The sequence below is a fragment of the Mytilus trossulus genome, chromosome 9 (genome assembly GCF_036588685.1).
Source record: "Mytilus trossulus isolate FHL-02 chromosome 9, PNRI_Mtr1.1.1.hap1, whole genome shotgun sequence".
Taxonomy (NCBI): Eukaryota; Metazoa; Mollusca; class Bivalvia; order Mytilida; family Mytilidae; genus Mytilus; species Mytilus trossulus.
The window spans coordinates 62,189,389-62,210,294 of NC_086381.1; the positions used below are offsets into that span (position 1 = coordinate 62,189,389).

The following is a 20,906-nucleotide window of genomic DNA, read 5'->3' on the forward strand; positions in this document are numbered from 1 at the left end:
CAGATTCTAGATTTCGTTTCTCAAGATTTGAGACCTAAGTAATGCCAATGGTGACTATCAGGCCGAGTCAGCCAATAAAAAGATTTAAAAAAATATCTAAAGGGGTTCTATAACATATCAATATTTCCAGCCTTTTTTGTTCTTTACCTCTTTTAAAATAAAGTATCAATTTTAAATTCCAGATTTTTTTTCTCAATTTCACCGGACTTCATCTTTTAGTCGTATTATTCGGAAAACAATCTTCAGGTCTATATATGAATATACACAATTAATTCGTTCAAGTTATTTGTAATAGCACACAAGACACAACATAGAAAACTAAAGACTTAACAACAAGATACCCACCAAAACATGTGGGTTACCTCAAGTGCTCTTCTAAAATAAAGTATAATTTTTGAATTCCAGGTATTTTTTAAATTTCACCTGACCACATCCGTTCGTCGTATTTATAGTCTCACTTACATGTATATATTAAAATAATAAGATTTGGTCTGATTGTTAATGAGACAAAACTCCATCAGAGACCACATGACAAAGATATTTACTACTAAATGTCACTGAACGCTTTCAACAATGAGCAACACACACACCATATTCATGTAGTAAGTCATAAAAGGCCCCAAAATTACAAATATAAAACAATGAACAATTTACAAATATGAAGAACAAAAACAAATGACAACAACTGAATTGCAGGTACTTCACTTGGAATACTGTAAACCAACTTATTTTCGCGGCTAATTAATTTTGCGATTTTCTGATTAACTTAATGAAGTTTAATAAGGAAAGATCTAAGGTTTACATATTCGCGACGATTTATATTCGCGTTTTTTTTTCATCTCGCGAAAGTCGCGAAAATAAATCGCTCGCGAAAATAAGTATTACAGCAAACAAATACCAAAGTAGCTGTGCTAAACATGCTTGTGAGCGTTCGACCCTTCACTTAGCTTGGTATAGCGGTGAAACAGCACAACATATGTACAAATCATGTAAATCATTTGAAAAAGGCTTAACTCATCAAAGCGGTACATAAAGTAACAAAAACATAGACCGGACATGCAGAGTATTTATTCATCCCTCACAACAAAAAAGTAACTTAGTACAGACCACCTGAGAGAACACACAAGATCACGTACTGATAGGTAGTTCAAACCGAACAACAAACTTATTTAAAAAAATCATGTATCAAGACTGAAAAAAACATGTATCTAAGACTGAAAAAATCATGTATCTAAGACTGAAAATCATGTATCTAAGACTGAAAATCATGTATCTAAGACTGAAAAAAATCATGTATCTAAGACTGAAAAAATCATGTATCTAAGACTGAAAAAAAATCATGTATCTAAGACTGAAAAAATCATGTATCTAAGACTGAAAAAATCATGTATCTAAGACTGAAAAAATCATGTATCTAAGACTGAAATTCATGTATGTAGCCACTACAGAACTAAGTAAAAAAAAATATAGTTTTGCTTTATATATTATATAGTTACTTATCAACAAACCAACTGTCACGATCTTTGAAAAATAACACTACGTACCAGATACAATATGGCAAACAAAATTGGTGACAGGGAACGCACCTTACTCGTCCTATTCCTAACGTATCTATAGCAACTTTAATACACTATCATATTAGATACATATTATGCAACTTTTCTTTAACAATAAATTATGTTTCTATTTTAGTGGCATTATAACTAAAAAATGAATTATTAAACTGTGCATAAACGTACGTCCTCTATATGACCAAACCTATTAATTGCCAGGTGAAGTTAAGTAGTAGCAAAAAAATCGATGATACATTGTACCTGTTGTACAAGAGGGATGCATGACTTGTTGTAATTTTAGTGGAATATAGTATATGGCCACCGCTTATTTTGCAAATAACGTTAGTTCAAATTAGTGCCATTTTGTGAATCCTTTGAAAGCTATGTAAAATCCCTTGTAAATAAACTGTATATACGCCAGACGCACGTTTCGTCTACAAAAGATTCATCAGTGACGCTTGAAATCAAAAAAAGTTATAAAGGCCAAATAAAGTACGAAGTTTAGGAGCATTGAGGACCAAAATTCCTAAAAGTTTGCCAAAAACAGTTCATGTTATCTATGCCTGAGGTAGAAAAGCTTTAGTATTTCAAAAATTCAAAATTTTGTGAACAGTAAATTTATAAATATAACCATATCAATGATAATTCATGTCAGCACAAGTGCTGACTACAGGGCTGATGATACCCTCGGGGTAATAAATCTCCATGTGAGTTTTTATACAAAAGTAACTTATATTTCCTTCAGAACGATGAGATAATACATTAATGAAGATAACACGGTAACTTCCGGTTAAAAAATGGCGGTATGTATCACTTTTGTCTATCTAACACTTTGACCTGCGAGTTTCCCTGACTATCTGTTGAGACTAATGAAAGACGAGTTCTATTCGCCATAGTGGAAAATGAAAACAAATTTAATATCAAAACTGACAGTAACATTAGTATTTTCAAAACAGGTATCAAAAGTAAACCTTTTCTAAGTCACTATAGAAATATTTGGAAAATAAATACTTTTAACAAGATGAGGGATTATCCTTTTACTTTTTGAAACTGCACTTTGTTGAATGAGATTCGACTTTGTTCGTTGATTTTGTACCTTTTAGTAGTCAAACCACATCTTTGTTTTGGTTGTGACACACATGCACTCTCCTAACCTTGGACTATGGTGTACAGCAAATCTAAAATGTGTCTTTAAATAAATTTTTGTTTTTGTTTCCACACGATTGTCTTAAATATATTTGTGTTTATCTTCTTGATTTAGCCAATTCAAAAAACGAAAAGTAACTAAGTGGACATGTTCCAGACCATATGAGTATTTGGACCGTACGCGTACGGTCCAAATACGCATACGTTCTGAAACAGACACACTACAAAAGACAACTTCTTTTGGTCTCCTTTTTTAATCCACCATTTTCTACTATGAAACTAACTATTATAATAGTATTAAAGTTTCTCGATTTAAATACACCTAAATTAGTTGTCACTAGACGTTATACAAGCAGTAATCAGTCAACCTTTAGTGAAATTTACTTGATTGCTATCACTGACAATTTAGCTTTTTTTATATATGTTAAATATGTGTGTTATATTTATATTTTAAATGCAATGAGCCGTTTCGAAATCCAATGGACTATGCGTAATTTGATTGTTCGTAGTCCAAAAAGGAAAATAACGTCACTTTATTGGTTGAATTTCAATGGTTTAGGACGTTGTTTTTATAACCTATTAAAGTTAATTAATGAGTTTTATACTTTTTTGTCTCTATTCAAACGTAGTAATGAGCATTTTGGGTTCGTCATTATACAAAATCGAAATTTCTAAAAATACATAAAAAGTAAAATCACAAAAATACTGAACTTAGAGGAAAATCAATTTGGAAAGTCCATAATCACATGGCAAAATCAAATAACAAAACGCATCAAAAACGAATGGACGAGAACTGTCATATTCCTGACTTGGTACAGGCATTTTTAAATGTAGAAACAGTGATAAAAATATCTTATACACATAGGAGGTTATTAAAAACTGAAACAGAATATATTAAATGATAAAATAACACACAAGACTAAAAACTCAAACTTTTGTTTTAATTGCATCCTCAAAACATGGAAATTTAGCATATCATTGGACTAAACGCTGCAATTATCAACAGTTTATAGTTGTTTTTAAATTGAAAGTTCAAACATAAATACTTCAATATACTTTGAATACTGAGTTTTCCTATTTCTATCTATCATGTACAAACAGGGAACAAACGGCATTGAAAATTCAAAGTCATCTAAATATGCATATTAGTTTGCTTCTAATATTATTTTGTTATTTATGTATTATTGTCATTTTGTTTATTTTCTTTGGTTACACTTTCTGACATCAGATTCGTACTTTTCACGAACTGAATTTTATTATGCGTTTACTTTTTTACATTGGCTAAAGGTATAGGGGGAGGGTTGAGATCTCATAAACATGTTTTACCCCGCCGCATTTTTGCGCCTGCCCATAGTCAGGAGCCTCTGGCCTTTGTTAGTTGTATTATTCTTAATTTAAGTTAATTGTGTAAAATTTTGTGTATAGTATGGGATTAAGTATCACTGAACTAGTATATATATGTATATAGGGGCCAGATGAAGGACGCCTCCGGATTGGGGAATTTCTCGCTGCATTGAAGACCTGTTAACGACTTTCTGCTGTTATCTGTTCCATGGTCGGGTTGTTGTCTCTTTGACACATTTCCCAGTTCCATTCTCAATTTTATGAAACAAAACAAAACACAATTGCACTTTTCACAACTCGTCTATATGGGTATGGACGAGCTTCTATTGTCTGTATGGATAAATTGTCAGTTTCAAAATGTCACACCAGGTTTTGGCAAAAAGATAATATGTATCATGTCCTTACGTCAACACGACACTAACAGGTCCAGGAGATGTAAATGTTAAAGAGGTACGAAAGATACCAGAGGGACAGTCAAACTCATAAATCGAAAATAAACTGACAACGCCATGGCGAAAAAAGACGAACAGACAAACAATAATACACCTGACACAACATAGACAAAAAAAAAGAATAAGCAACACGAACCCCATGTTAAATGAACATGAAACCTTCATTTGCATTGGACCCAATGCGTTACCTCACGAGTTAAATGTCCGAATTCTACTGGACAACAATCGAGTCAACTAGTTTTTTGGTTATTCGTACTCTTAATTCATGTAATAGATAGTTATCAAAGGTACCAGGATTATAATTTAGTACGCCAGAACACGTTTCGTCTACATAAGACTCATCAGTGACGCTCGTATCAAAATATTCTTGAAATGAAAACAAGTTCAAGTGGAAGAGCATTGAGGATTCAAATTTCCAAAAACTTGTGCCAAGTACGGCTAAGGTAATTTATGCCTGGAATAGAAAAATCCTTATTTTTTTTTTGAAAATTCAAAGTTTTGCAATCAGGAAATTTGGGTATACAAATAATAAATATTGCAACAAGAATTATATATACATATTTTAATCGAGCCTACTAGTCTCCCGGTTACTCCGTACACTTAATTCATACAGAAGTTTACCAATTATCAATGATGCAAAAAGAATAATATATACATCCTACTACTTCTCGATGCATATAGTTGTGGCATTGCACAAGTTAAGTTTTGACTCTCCATGATGTTAAAATACTAAATCCCTTGGATATGTTAAAGTTGAGTTAAGTCTCTGATGCATGATTTTTTAACATTAATTGTTTGGCTTTGAGCTAGCTGTCAGTTACAGTACTCTCAAATCGTTCTTTCTTGTTACTTTCATCCTATTGATACTATTTGTAATAGTGTTTTGTTGTTTAAGTTAACATGTATCTGGTGTCTCTATTCCAGCTTTGTTTGTTTTGAAATAACTACAAATTGTCATTTATTCGTACTATAAACATAAAAATTATTCTCGTTTTTTTGCGTTGTGAATCTGTAATGTGCACAATATGCTTTGCTAAACAATGTTTCTGTACAAGGTTTTCAAAAATGCATTATCTGTACTTTATAATTCTGACAATCTGAGCACACCTCCAGAGTCGTGACTTTTTGTAAATGTTTTGATTTTCAACAAGTGATATCAAAATTTGAAAAGCATGAGTGTATAACGCACACTCTTATTGTAAATCCATTTTAAATCAATCAATTATCTGAAAAATACCAAATTCCCAATACTCAATCAACAACCACATGCACATGTATGACCTTAAAAAAGAACAGGGCGAAGCCTTTTTGGAAAGCTCAAACTTGTAGGCATTTAACTTTAAAAAAATTATCTGGAGGACAAATTTGATTATTCCCCATAATAAAAGAGTTATAGTACATGTATATATTTGACCAAGAGTGACTAGCAAACCATTTTGTTTTATCACAATCAGTTTTATAATCATTTTCCAATGAAACTAAATACAACTAATTGTATTGGGTATTGTTAATTGATATGACAATAGATAAACTTCTTTAAATAAGACTACAGCTTGGTTGTGAGTTTCAGTAATAAATGTTCATGACTCAAACGTTACTTTTGATAAACTCACCATAGATATCAGGATTAAAATTTTATATTTACGCCAGACGCGAGTTTCGTCTACAAAAGACTCATCAGTGACGCTTGATCTAAAATTGTTTAAGATGCCAAATGAAATACGAAGTTAAAGAGCATTGAGGGCTACAAATTCCTAAATGTCCCAAATACAGCGAAAGAAATATATTCCTGTGGTGGAAAAGCCTTAATATTTCAAAAAATCAAAGTTTTGTAAACAGTTAATTTATTATTATGAACTTGGCAAAGATAACTCAAGTCAAGACAGAAGTGCTGACTACTGGGCTGGTGATGACAAGAAACACACATAAAAAAATCACACACAAAACATTTTATCTATCAAAGAACGGACGATATTAATAATCAAGGCATATATCGAAAGCTGCTATCGTGTTTTCAGAAAAACATAAGATGTGGTATGATTGCTAATGGAAACATTCACCACTACCTGTCAGCATGCACAAAACTCAAACCGTATAGTTAGGTGTAAAAGGCTAAAACTTGACAACATGTAAAACAATTCGCAGTTATCTGACAGCTAGTCCAAAGCCACTAACAACTCATTAAAAATATCATGCATCTTTGACTAATATATCAACCCGTACACATCCAACAACCAATGGATTTAGTGTATTTCACATTTCATTGAATCACAGATACAAACTTGTGATTATTACATGCATGAAGTACAAAAGAAGTGTTTTCGTTGTGCCCACTTGAAGGAAAATAACTTTTTAGTTGGCTGAGATCAGGTAAAACATATATTTTAGAATTTTTTTTTAAGAAACAAGGGTTGATATATTAGTCAAAGATGCATGATTTTTTTTATGAGTTGTTAGTGGCTTTGGACTAGCTGTCAGATAACTGCGAATATTCTCAGATCTGTTCATTGTGTTTTTTTGTGTCGGGATGTATAAGTACCCGGCCACGTTCACTTGTATTTTTGTCCATCAACTGATTTTTATAGTTCGTTCCTATGTTGTACTGTTATTCCACTGTCCCAGAGTGTTGGGATCCCGCTAACATGTTTAACACCGCCACATTATTTATGTCTGTGCCTGTACTAAGTAAGGAGCCTGTACTAAGTAAGGAGCCTGTGAACTCAGTGGTTGTCGTTTGTTAACGTGTTATATATTTGTTTTTCGTTCATTTTGTTACTTAAATAAGGCCGTTAGTTTTCTCGTTTGAATTATTTTACATTGTCTTATCGGGGCCTTTTATAGCTGACCCTGCGGCATGGGGTTTGCTCATTGTTGAAGGCCGTACGGTGACCTATAGTTGTTAATGTCTGTGTCATTTTGGTATTTTGCGGATAGTTGTCTCATTGGCAATCATACTACACCTTCTATTTTATATTAATATGTAAGAAAAGTAGCTAAGAGTTAGATGTTTGAAATTTATTATCTCCCCTGACAATATATATCTTGGTCTACATCATGATTGTCAGGATTATACGTGTTATTTTGAAGACAGTCTACAAACAGTTTGTCACACATACATATTCTCCCCTTACAGGAACTGGCACGATCTGGAAAAAAAACCGTCATAGCATAAAACTAAGATGTTAGACAATTAATGTCAGTGAAAGAACGATATTGAATGCTTTACTTGAAATTAGCTTAGAAACGTTACGCTGCTAATTTTAGCCAAAATTTGTATCTCATACGTTATACGTAATATTGTTAACTTTTAGAACTTTTAGAACTTTTGGCAGAATTAGGAATTTTGGTCCTCAATACTCTTCAACTTCCGTACATTATTTGGTATTTTCAACTTTTTTGGATTCGAGCGTCACTGATGAGTCCCCTTTTAGACGAAACGCGCGTCTGACGTCATATACTAAATTTAGTCCTGGTATCTATGATGAGTTTATTGTACTATTTGTAAGGTTAATATATAATGTGTTTAGATTATTATATGTCTGTTTATGTGATGTATTGCATACATAAATAATTTGTCAAACGTTGTGTATATCCTATAAGCTTTAATAGCTTTTGGAATAATATCATATCATAATTATTTTTAGCAGTATCTTGTTTGTATCCTTATTACCATATTTTTTATACATTATCATTAGAATTAAATGTATTTACTTTGACAGTTGACTGTTCCGTTTTGAAGTTCATATGAGTAAGGCCAAGTTTTAGGCCAGCATTCGTCCACACGACCATAGCAATCATCGTGTTCTTTGCAACATCTATAAAATAAAATTCAGAAGCAGGTTCATTTTTTTACATAAATAAGGCCGTCAGTTTTCTCGTTTGAATTGTTTTATATTGTCTTATCGGGGCCTTGTATAGCTGACTATGCGGTATGGGCTTTTCTCATTGTTGAAGGCCGTACGGTGACCTATAGTTGTTAATGTTTGTGTCATTTTGGTCTTTTGTGGATAGTTGTCTCATTGGCAATCATACCACATCTTCTTTTTTATACATCCAAACTATTTGATGATAGGGACATCACACAATTTTTTTTCTTCTAAAATTGGAACCGTTCAGATCTTGACATATTGATATATATATATACATTGTATTTGCCCGTAATAAATGTATCCATACATAGCCATTTGGAAATTGGGGATGTGTCAAAGTGACAACAATCCGACTTAAAAAAAGATAAACATACTAGAGAAGTTCTCGGCACTAAAGATATAGGCTGTATCAAATCAAATTCAGAATCAAAATCAGGAATGTTTCAAAGAGATCCCGACCATAAAATAACGAACATAGAGAAGTTCTCGCTCGGAAACACTCTCAATTATCTGTTGTATCATAAGAGGATAAACATGAGGCACTGAACTATCTCCACTACGCACTAAAGACGAACATAGAGAAATTCTCGCTCGCACACACACTTCATTATCTTGTGTATCATAGGACCATAAACCTTAAGCACGGTGAGGAACTCGACTGTGCCCACTTGGCACTAAAGACAAACGCTGTATGAAATCAAATTAAAAAGTGAAATCGGAAACGGAAATGTGTTGAGGAAACAAAACGACAACAACCCGACCTTAAGATAATGTACACAGAAATCTTTTCGATCGGGCACGCACTCCATTGTCTTGTTTATCATAAGGTCGTAAAGTTGAAGCACGAGAAGTCACTTTACTGTCTACATTCGTCACTAAAGAGACAATAACACGACCATAAAGTAATGAACATGGAGAAGTTCTCGACATTATCTTGCATTGTACTTACTGGTCTACTCCATCGACTGGTGTACCACTACCATACCATCCACAAAAACATCCGTAGTCTAGAAGTGCAGTGGCTCGGCCCGCTCCAAAATAATAGGTCAATTGATATGCAATGTTCCAAATAGCTCTTTTACTTTTTACGCTTCTCGTCTCTGTAAAATAAATATATAAATATAGGGTTAACGGCAATAAAACTTAACACAGACTGAGTAATCGGAACACTAAATGCAGTATTTTGATTGGTTGGTTTTTAAGTCAGAGTACGAATGCGTGACCAGAATTTTGCATGCAATCATACACATGATACAATAAAGTCAATAAACTTTCATTTTAAGCTCACCTGTCCCTAAGGGCCAAGTGAGCTTTTCTCACCACTTGGCGTCCGGCGTCCGTCGTCGTCGTCCGTCGTCGTCGTTAACTTTAAACATTTTGAACTTCTTCTAGAGAACCACTGAATGGAATGAAACTTAGTTTAACATAGGACCCTATGGGAAATGCATACAAATGACTTCTTTTAGAAAACTACTGAATGGAATGAAACCAAATAAAGCATGAATGTTCCTTATGAGGTGCTGACCAAGTGTTCCAAGATGGCCGCCAGTGTGGGACTTTTGAATAAAATCAAACATAGCCTGAATGTTCCTTTCCTTATGAGGTTGTGTTGTGACTTTTAGCCAAATTTTATATTTTTTTATATGATTTCAAAAACCCAAGTAAAATCAGGTGAGCGATACAGGCTCTTGAGAGCCTCTAGTTATTTAATATCAGTTATTTGATATTTTAACAAACACTCTTAAATGCGGAAGACGGATACACACATTTTACCATTGCATTAAATTGAGACGAACACAAACAATTAAAGCTAACACAATTGCAAAATCAACATTAAGGAGTTAAAACACCAGTAGAGTAATGACCAATAAACAACTGGACACATTTAAACGTCTATGGAGAATTTATAATAAAATTGAGAATGGAAATGTGGAATGTGTCAAAGAGACAACAACCCGGCCGTAGAAAAACATGTCGGGGAATTTTAAATTGGCTAATGACAATTTTAATGATCTACTCGTTGCTTACGTACCAACTTTATGATGATCAATGCAAACAAGGACACACAATACACAGACAGTAAGGTCCTGAAATAAAAAATAATAATAAACTAAAAATATTATGTTGACAACTTATCAATTTCACTGTTCTTTTCACGTAAACAAAACGTTAAAGAGTAAAAATACTATGTCGTTCATTTATAATCAAATTATATCTTCAACTTGGAGATGTGTGTGAAAAAAGGCACTAAAGTACAAATGTACAATTCCCATTTATTGATAATATTTATCTATTTCTCGGTTAATCATGTCGATGACTGTATTTTCAGTAACATATAAGGGGAATGCTTGACATGTTCTTTAGATTTTAAGGGCATTATTTTTGTGAGGAATTTGTTAGCGTCAAAAGAAAATGAAATAGTTTTGCCAAAGCAACAAAATTCATTCATTTTTAGACAAAAATTACAAAACTTCTGCTTTTAAAAGAAGATAGAATATCTGTCATTTTTGGATGCCACAAACCTGAAGCCTATCCAAGTATATTAAAAGTCTTTAAATGCTGTATGTTCCCTATACATTTCTCAGGGAACGACCATTTAACTTCAAGGGAGCTGTTTTACTAAAAGACATATTCTGATCCCCAATTTGATGGGGGAAAACAATGACAAGCAGATGACAAAAATGAATATTCTGACTCCAGATTTTCTCCATATCTTATAAATTGTAGCGTTAAACTTTAGGGAAACACTTTGTCGCCATTTTGAAAACATGATCTATGTCCCCTGGTATAATTAATACACTGCAGGCCTATGTCTATCTAACTCCTGATCAGTTTCTCAAATCTGTTAACCGTCTATTCATTATTATAATAGATAGAGAATGTATATAAATACTTTCAAAATTTCAAATTAACGATTTCATTTTTATTAATCAAGTATTTGTTTTATCAAGGATTTTTATAGTTAACTATACAAATCCTTGGTTTTATTGAGAAAAAAAAAACAATTGTTGACATGTCTAAAATATTTTTCTTAAACTTGTGGTATCTACTGAACTCTTGTATATTGGTAGACTTCATCAAAAGTTTGTTATTGTAATCCTTGAACCTTATATCGGCCATCTTTAATTTGGCGGCCATTTTAATATTTATTTTCGTAGCTCAATATCTCTATTTTGTTTATTCCCCATTTCCTTTCATGCTTTTACCATAAAGTGATCAATTATTCTTAAATCCGCATGGCTAAAAGCTACACTGTTAATTTCAAGATAAAGATACTTACACGTAAAATCAGCATAATTAAAATGTTTCCGTCTACAAAATGACAAAACAAGTAGAATTATTTGACAAGATCAAAACACTGTTTGATTTGAAACTACTAGACTAAGTATGGCCACGAAACGTTGAGAAAAAAGAAAAGTGGAAAAAAATAGATTCGGATAATCAATTTATAATACAATATATAAAAAAACTCTTTTGATCGTCAACGCTTCCAATGACGTAGTGGGCATGCACCAATAGAATAAGCGAAGGATGTTCCACCATACTGATAATGTATGAAAGTAGCAATAGGGTATACAGAATAGAAAATAAAGGGAAGAAATGAGGAATGATAAAAAAAAAAATAGACAATCATAGTCATCAAAAGTAACGAATAAAGAACAATTGGCAAAATAGATAAACAATTCAGAAAAATGACATACTAGTAAACAATTTAAGATTACAGAAATGAACGACCCCCATCCAGACGCTCATATCTACATGTCTGTCATGTCTTGGAAATGACGTTAATAGTTATAAATTTAATGAAGAGAGCTACATGTTTTGTGTAATTGTTTGACGTATGTACATGTATATGACAATTATTGTGTCAATTTATTAAGGAAATATAATTAATAAGAAACTAAAGAGATCTAGCGGTACATTCATTGATAATTATACCTGTCTCTTTATTTTGAATACAAAAGTTAAAGGACAGACTAGTTCTGGAAAAATTTGGTTGATTTATTATATAGGGAATCACTGAAGCATGACTAGAGAGCGCCCCCCCCCCCCCCCCCTTTAGGTCAGTCAGCGAGCCCCCCTTAGGAAAAGTTATGGATCCGCCACTGAATTATATATCATGTCCTAAAGTAAAAACTCTAAAACAATCGAGACAAATAGTCTCTCTAATACTCTGAAATGACGAGTGCGTAACGGAGTATACTGGTACCCGGTCGTTATTGACAATTTTGACAATATTTGTATATTCCGAAGGCATACTGAATAAATTACTGAGTGGGCCAAACTTACGAAAGCGTATTTACGGAAGCGTATTAGCGCCACACATTTGTTTTCTTTTATTATTATTCCTATCTTTACGTTACATAACGCAAACACAGGAAGAAATATTAAACTAGAGGCTCTAAAGAGCCTGTGTCGCTCACCTTGGTCTATGTGCATATTAAACAAAGGACACAAATGGATTCATGACAAAATTGTATTTTGGTGATGGTGATGTGTTTGAAGTTCTTACTTTACTGAACGTTCTTGCTTCTTACAATTATATCTATAATGAACCTTGCCCATTAGTAACAGAGAAAAATATTTGGTAAAAATTTACATAAATTTACTGAATTAATGAAAATTGTTAAAAATTGACTATAAAGGGCAATAACTCCTTAAAGGGTCAATTGACCATTTAGGTCATGTTGACTTATTTGTAGATCTTACTTTGCTGAACATTATTGCTGTTTACAGTTTATCTCTATCTATAATAGTATTCAAGATAATAACCCAAAACGGCAAAATTTCTTTAAAAATTACCAATTGGAGGGCAGCAAGCCAACAACCGATTGTCCAATTCATCTGAAAATTTCAGGGCAGATAAATATTGACCTGATAAACATTTTTATCCCATGTCAAATTTCCTCAAAATGCTTTGGTTTTTGAGTTATAAGCCAAAAACTGCATTTTACCCCTATGTTCTATTTTTAGCCGTGGCGGCCATCTTGGTTGGTTGACCGGGTCACGCCACACCTTTTTTAAACTAGATACCCCAAAGATGATTGTGGCCAAGTTTGGATTAATTTGGCTCAGCAGTTTCAGAGGAGAAGATTTTTGTAAAAGATTACTTAGATTTATGAAAAATGGTTAAAAATTGACTATAAAGTTATAACTCCTAAAGGGGTCAACTGACCATTTCGGTCATGTTGACTTATTTGTAAATCTAACTTTGCTGAACATTATTACTGTTTACAGTTTATCTCTATCTATAATAATATTCAAGATAATAACCAAAAACAGCAAAATTTCCTCAAAATTACCAATTCAGGGGCAGCAACCCAACAACAGGTTAACCGATTCATCTGAAAATTTCAGGGCAGATAGATCTTGACCAGATAAACATTTTTACCCCATGTCGGATTTCCTCTAAATGCTTTGGTTTTTGAGTTATAAGCCAAAAACTGCATTTTACCCCTATGTTCTATTTTGAGCCGTGGCGGCCATCTTGGTTGGATGACCGGGTCACGCCACACATTTTTAAAACTAGATACCCCAATGATGATTGTGGCCGAGTTTGGTTTGATTTGGCCCAGTAGTTTCAGAGGAGAAGATTTTTGTAAAAGTTAACGACGACGGACGACGACGGACGACGGACGACGACGACGGACGACGGACGCCAAGTGATGAGAAAAGCTCACTTGGCCCTTCGGGCCAGGTGAGCTAAAAAGGTGTGTGGCGCTTATACGCTTCCGTACAAACTGTATGGGAGAAGCCACACATACTAGTTAAGTATAGTCTTTGGTTTAATAGGCAGAATAAAGTTCCGTATACCCACATTTTGGACATCGTTGACAATTAAGAGCTTGCACCAAAACTTTCTTTGACTATGATTATGGACCAACGAATGCATCTTTAATGGTATAGTTATACTACTAGTAATCTAAAGTACACAAACGGCCATCAATAATGACACTATTGCTTTCGAAGATCTATGCATAATATCTGCAAAACATAATGATTTGTCGCACGTGTGACAAGCCATAAAGTTTCAGATGCTCTCTGGAGGCTATATATCGACATTAAAATTAGCAATTAATACAATACACTTTTATATGATAAATATAAAAAAAACAAATGCTATGTATGTGAGATTTCAACTTTGTATTACAGGTTGTTTTATATATCTTAATGCACTATTTATATGTTTTTATATTCGGTCAAAAGCTGCTTAGAGCTTGTGTTGCTTATTTGTACTTATGCCGAATAAAAATTAAGTGTTCTTATCTTATCTTATCTTGTCTAAAATAAATATGTGTTTTATGATTGCTAATGAGAAGACTCTCCAACAGAGAACAAATGGAATAGAAGTACGCCATTGTATAGGTTATTATAGGCCTTCAAAAATAAGCAAAATACATTGCAAGCTAAAATAGGAATTTAAAATCTGTAATTGTTTTACTAGTCTTTAAATTTGAAAGTTAACATGAAAATTAATTAAAAAACGATTTTTAAAAGTCATGGTTCATAAAACTGTTCTGAGTAGTCGTGCTAGTGGTTGGACGATATAGTCAGTAAATATAATTCCACCAGAAGGAGAGCTTAATCGTGATCAAAAAGTCAGTCCAGGTCTTTGTAGCATTATATCCGTTGGTGGTATTTGATCTCCTTAGAGAGTGTTTTGGCTAACGATAAAAAAAATATATTTTGAAATAGCTTACCTGAGTTACAAATCAATGGTACAATTTGCTTGTCCAAATTATTGAATACCATCAAGAGAGATTTGGCTGAAATATATACCATTGCTCAAGGAACCCGTGAAATTCCCAGTTTGAGTTTTAAAATCAGGAAACACTTGAGATTATAAAATTTAAGGTGTATACATTTTGTAAGGTGGTTTCCATTTAAAAAAAAAATAGGATCGTTTTAGTAGAAAATATTTGGGAAAAACTGTGCTACTGTTATAAACAAAACAGGTTACATAAAATAAATACTTCAAATCTTGTAAAATATTAAATAATGACGCCATTAGAAACACAATTACGGCTTTTTAAGACGGAAATCGTATCGGCAACAAACATATGGCGAATAATTGTTTTGGTCAGGAACTTCCTTAGTGGGTGTACAAGTGCTTATTTTTGTAATCATTTCAATATCATACTTTTTGTTTTTAATTCACCAGAAAGTTATTGATACACTTAAAATTGTCTGTTTATACATACATTTTATAAATTATTAAGAAACTAAGGTTTCAACTCCCTCAGGCAAAGTTGGCTTTATATGAATTTGGCTATTTCTTTTAGGTATTTTTAAATAGAGCTATTCAACGGTTTCGGTACTTATACATCTTCGGATTTAAAATGTTTGGCTGTGAGCGTTCCTGATGAAGGTAAATCCAGAAAAGCGCTTCGGACGCAAGAAATTATTAAATGTGTTATTTTCAATTTTTCAAAACTCTATAAAGTTATCTTACTGACAGCTATATTCCCAAAAATTACCAACTCGCCCAAATTAAACAAACTAAAATTAAAAAATGATATTGTATCCTTAAAAAATGAATAGTATGCACTGTAAAATATGTATGCATTCAAAGCAGGTCTTTTTTTTATTTACTTTCATCAGAAACATTGGTTGTATTGTATTGAAAAGAGGTATAAGTTTAGTTGATAGTTTGCATAGTCAGTGCTTTTTATTTGATAATATAACAGCTCCTGTTTGATCGTGTGAAGCAAGATGTCGACAGCCAACTGAGTGCTATAGTTACAAAAAGTAAATGTTTAAATTCAACGGATAATTTTATTTTATAGTTCAAGTTCAGCTGAGTACTATATTTAAATGTTCAAGTTAAACTTGGTACTATATTTCAATGTTCAAGTTCAACTGAGTACTATATTTAAAAGTTTTAGTTCAACTGTGTACTATAGTTATACATGTTCAAGTTATATATATATAGGGTTCACAATGTTTGTTTACACTAATACGTATGTTAACCAATACCACTGTGTTAATTGTAAGACATGTTTCCAAAATAAAACTCAATAGTCATCAGCTAGCTATAGAATGTAGATGTTACTCTGTCGTTACTCTTCAATTTCTAGAAGATTGGAAATGACTTTGAACGTTTTGTTAGGATGACATTGAGGATGAGATATACGTTTGCTTTTAAATTGTCCCATCTTTTAAGATCTTACACTTTTTTTTAATCTACTAAGAATGTAGTCATTTCAGGTTTATAAAATGTTGTCATATATTTGGACTCCTTTGGGTTTTTCCTACGATAAAGTGTAAACTATTTAATTCTATATCAATCACTTTTCTTTTCTTAGAAGACTTCAATATATCAAAGAAATTCATTACCAAAATTTAAGCAGATTCTAGATTTGTTTTCTTACTATTTTGACCCAAATAATGACAATGCTAAATATAACTTATATAAATCCATCTCCATACACTGGTTTAACAGCACAATATATGAATTAACTATCAAATCAGTTGAAAACGGCTTTAAAGTTAACTCATCAGATCGATACAAATCAGAAAAACAAGTAACAAAAACACAAACCGGGCGTGGCAGGGTGTGTACATTTCCATATCAAAAAAGATATTAAGTAATAATTGATCTGAGAGTACTCGCATTTACTGAAAGCTAGTTCAAACTGAATAACGAACTAATAAGAAAAGGCATGTATCATATCAGTATCTAACAATAAAATCGTGTATACGTGTCGCGGAACGTATGTATTAGAGAACGAATAAAAGTTAAATCGATGCGTTGCTCCATATATCTAATATAGTTATACTTATCAACATAACAACTGTCAGAATCTTTACGAAACAACACTACGTACCAGATGGACTTTGGAATATCTGTGTGGCAACAAACTTCATTTCACTCGTCCATATCATAACGTGTCCATACCACTAACAGGATAGTAGATACATATAAAGCTACTTTTATGTGACAACAAATACTGTTTCCTTTTAGAAGTATTATAACAAAGACATTATATTATAATGATTTATTTAACTTATTCATGTATAAACGTACTCGCAATATGTTAGACAAAAACTATTGCCAGGTGACGTCAGGTAGAGGTCAAAACTGAAGATATAAGACGACTGCATACCTTGTTGTCATTAAATGACAATTATGTCACTCATTTGTGTGTACTTTCGTCATTCATTTCGTCGTATTGATATAAATGTACCTGTAAAAAGGTATTTCCTCTGTATAACAATGAGTTCTCAGACATTAATGTAACTTGTTCAAGAGACTGAATGTGATATGGCCTTTAAAATTTAGCTATCATGGTTACCTTATAGTGTAATAATTATTTGCACCAAGATGTCGTTAAATGAAATTTGGATACACAGGCACTCGTCTTAGAAAAAAAATCCTATAAACCTTTATCTAACATAAGGTACTTAACTCGTGATTTAGAAAAATGTCAGCCGGGTGGCGAAATTCCGTTATATGGTGATTTTTTGGCTGTCAACCACACTAAAACTTGTTATGCCGTAATACCCCAGTCCCACTAGGCCACGATCGCACTACGATCTGTGAAAAAAATGCAAATGTTGATGATCGTAGTACGATCGTGTAGATCGCAGTAAGGTCGTATCACGGTCGTGGTGAGGTCTTAAAGATCGTGATGAGCGTGGCCAACTTTGAACATGTTCAAAACAATTGTGGTGCGGTCATGGCCAAATCAGGTCGTAGTAGAAGCGTAGTGAGAGCCGAGCGCACTAAGATCGTAGTAAGATCGCAAAGGTCGCTGTACCATCGTAGTGAGAGCGTAGCGAAAGCGTGATTCTATTCGGAGAAACTTCGCTACGATCTCATTGCGACGTTATTACGACCTCACTACGATCATCACGTTCTCACCGCGACCAAACTACGCCTCCACTACGACTATACCCCCTTCACATACACGAATGTTTCTTACGAATGCTAACGAATCACCAAAATTTACAAGATTCGTTAAACTTTAACGAATCTTTTGCGAATAAACCACTTTTACGAGTGATTTGCGAGTGCTTTACGATTGGTTACGATTTACTAAGAATGAATGCGATGCTTTTACGATAACAGTAGACGATTCATTGCGAATAGATACGAGCAATTAACGAATGCATACGAGTGTTTTGCGAGCACAATACGAATGGTAACGATCTGATCCAAGTTTTTACGATTGGTTAACGAATAGTTTACGATAGCCCATGAACATTTGCGATTGAGTTACGAGTGTTTTACGAATGTTTATTTTTTTTGCAATGGGAAATGCATGCACTCATATAGATAGTAGGCCATACAGTCTCATTTATTTTCCATGTAAACATTCGGAGTAACAAGACATGTCTTACGAGAGAAATAAATTATTACTCTTCCATAACTTCCTTCGACTTCTTCTTCCACTGGCACAGAGGGCAGAGGAAGAAAATCAACAACTGTTTCCTCTTTGTTTTAGGAGGAGGAGGAGGCGGACTCAACGTAGATTTTGGTGCAGGCCATGGCTCATCAGAAGAACTTTGTTTGGACAATATGACCAACTCCTGCATGAGCTTAACCGGGAAGATGCGTCTGGTTACAGAAACTTTTTAAGAGTTGATGCCGACTTGTTTGGGGAGATACTTGACAGAATTACCCCTGCAATCAGAAAAAGCTCTACCTCTTTCAGGTAAGTACTTCAATTTTCAAGCAAAATAAAACAGAAATGTACATTAAGAATAATAGTTAGTTTTATTTTGTATGCTGACTATATCATATGAATATCCGACGGTGCCGAAGGACGAGGCTTGGATTTTCCGCATGATATAGTCAGTTTAGAAAACCATACTAACTGTTTTTTCAGAAATTCATATCTAAGTAAAAAGGTCAGCAAAACAATCTTTTAAAAAATTTTCCTTAAGCACTTTGCTTCTAAATAATTCAATTTAATACAAAGTGAACAAAGTACGTGTTAGTAACGCCCCAAATAACGTTCGTATTCATATGGAAGTGGGTATATTAAACTGTCTTGTCTTTTGTTATTCTAATGTATGACACATTTCCAGTTTACCTTTTATGCGACAAAAAATATTCTTTTAATTGCATTGTAAGTTTAGATAAATATTTCTCGTTACAGGGAACCACTTGAACCAGGACTGAAGTTAGCCGTTACACTCAGACATTTGGCTACCGGTTCCACGTATGCTGATCTTATGTATGCCTTTCGTGTTGCCCGGAACTCCATATCACTCTTTGTGCCTAAAGTCTGCGAAGCAATTTACTTAGCATACAAAGATGAAGTCATGCCGGATGAGATTACGACGGAAGATTGGATGCGTATAGCATCTGACTTTGAAAGAATATGGAACCTCCCACACGCTTGTGGTGCTTTGGATGGGAAGCACATTAGAATAAGAAAACCGCCTAACTCGGGGTCGTTATTTTTTAACTACAAACATTTCTTCTCTACAGTGATGATGGCTCTAGTTGATGCAGATTATAAGTTTATTTGGCTGAGTGTGGGCTCATACGGAAGTGCATCTGATAGCCAGATATTTAGGGACTCGGAACTACGACCAATGTTAGAAGATGGAACTTTGGATCTTCCGCCTCCCTCCCCTCTTCCAAATGGTGAAACAGATATTCCTTATTTTCTTATTGGCGATGACGCATTTCCTCTCCGATCATGGATGATGAAACCCTATTCAAGAAAACGTTTAGACCACGATGAGCGCATCTTTAACTATAGGTTGTCCCGTGCACGTAGAATTGTGGAGAATGCTTTTGGCATTCTTGCCATGAGATTTCAGATTTTGATTGGAACTATGCAACAACTGCCAGAAACAGTAGATTTAATCGTACTGTCTTGTACTACTCTTCATAACTTACTTCGGATAAGGAAACGTGCTGATCTACAACTGTTTGCTGACGAAGAAGACAACAATCATAATTTAATAGAGGGACAATGGCGACAAGGTGCGCAACTTACCGACGGAGACCCAGGGTATCAGAGAAATTTTGGTAACGCTGCTGGAATTGATCAAAGGAACTATCTTAAAAATTACTTCAACTCGGAAGCAGGCGCCGTAGATTGGCAAGAGAACATGATTTGACTGGTTCAGAAACATTGATTGTTTTGAATGCATCAGTATTGTGTTAATTGATGTAATGTTTAAAAATAAAAATTTAGATATAGATAGGACTATAAAAAATATCAGAATGAGGTTCTATCATAATGAATAATTCACTCCAACTTTGTTTGACATACACTTTATAATACAAATTTGTTGCAATACTAGTACTTGGAATGGTATTTAAGGGATAGAATATGAGTGAAGACGGGGAATGTGTCAAAGAGGCAACGACCCAACACGCGCAAAAAAGAATAGGTTGAGTTTAAACACAAACTTTGATAAGCATCAATAAATGAGTTTCAGAATGATTTTGACATTTAAGCTAAACGACGGTTGTCACACTTAAAGCAGGAGCTGCTAACCCTTCCAGGGTACTTGAGTTCACCACATTTTGTTTTTGTTTGGGGTCCATGTTGCTTTGTTTTTAGTTTTTGTTATGT

The 20,906-nt window shown here is 33.6% G+C and overlaps 2 protein-coding genes across 2 annotated transcripts; one reads left to right on the forward strand and one right to left on the reverse strand.

Moving 5' to 3' along the window:
• Positions 1 to 7,513: 7,513 nt before the first annotated feature.
• Positions 7,514 to 17,330, reverse strand: LOC134684834 (acidic phospholipase A2 E-like). Its single transcript, XM_063544143.1, has 6 exons — positions 17,193 to 17,330; positions 11,645 to 11,676; positions 10,397 to 10,451; positions 9,314 to 9,464; positions 8,207 to 8,310; positions 7,514 to 7,641 (listed from the first exon to the last, which is right to left on the reverse strand). Exons 1-6 carry the CDS (start codon positions 17,248 to 17,250, stop codon positions 7,514 to 7,516), a joined length of 528 nt encoding a protein of 175 aa, XP_063400213.1. The 5' UTR covers positions 17,251 to 17,330.
• Positions 17,331 to 18,691: 1,361 nt separating this feature from the next.
• On the forward strand, positions 18,692 to 20,527 carry LOC134683200 (uncharacterized). The gene is made up of 2 exons (XM_063542352.1): positions 18,692 to 19,022; positions 19,470 to 20,527. The coding sequence occupies exons 1-2, from the start codon at positions 18,700 to 18,702 to the stop codon at positions 20,443 to 20,445; spliced, it is 1,299 nt and encodes a 432-aa protein (XP_063398422.1). The 5' UTR covers positions 18,692 to 18,699; the 3' UTR covers positions 20,446 to 20,527.
• The last annotated feature ends 379 nt before the right edge of the window (positions 20,528 to 20,906 follow it).

What these genes read in the sequence shown, in the direction of transcription:
- LOC134684834 (XM_063544143.1), bottom strand. Translation starts at nt 17,250, where the DNA reads ATGATATGGACGAGTGAAATGAAGTTTGTTGCCACACAGATATTCCAA. An exon ending in GATATTCCAAAGTCCATCTG is followed by an intron (nt 11,677 to 17,192) that starts GTACGTAGTGTT and finishes GTCATTTTGTAG; the next exon opens with ACGGAAACATTTTAATTATG. An exon ending in TAATTATGCTGATTTTACGT is followed by an intron (nt 10,452 to 11,644) that starts GTAAGTATCTTT and finishes TTTTTATTTCAG; the next exon opens with GACCTTACTGTCTGTGTATT.
- LOC134683200 (XM_063542352.1), top strand. Translation starts at nt 18,700, where the DNA reads ATGTCTTACGAGAGAAATAAATTATTACTCTTCCATAACTTCCTTCGA. An exon ending in AAAAGCTCTACCTCTTTCAG is followed by an intron (nt 19,023 to 19,469) that starts GTAAGTACTTCA and finishes TTCTCGTTACAG; the next exon opens with GGAACCACTTGAACCAGGAC.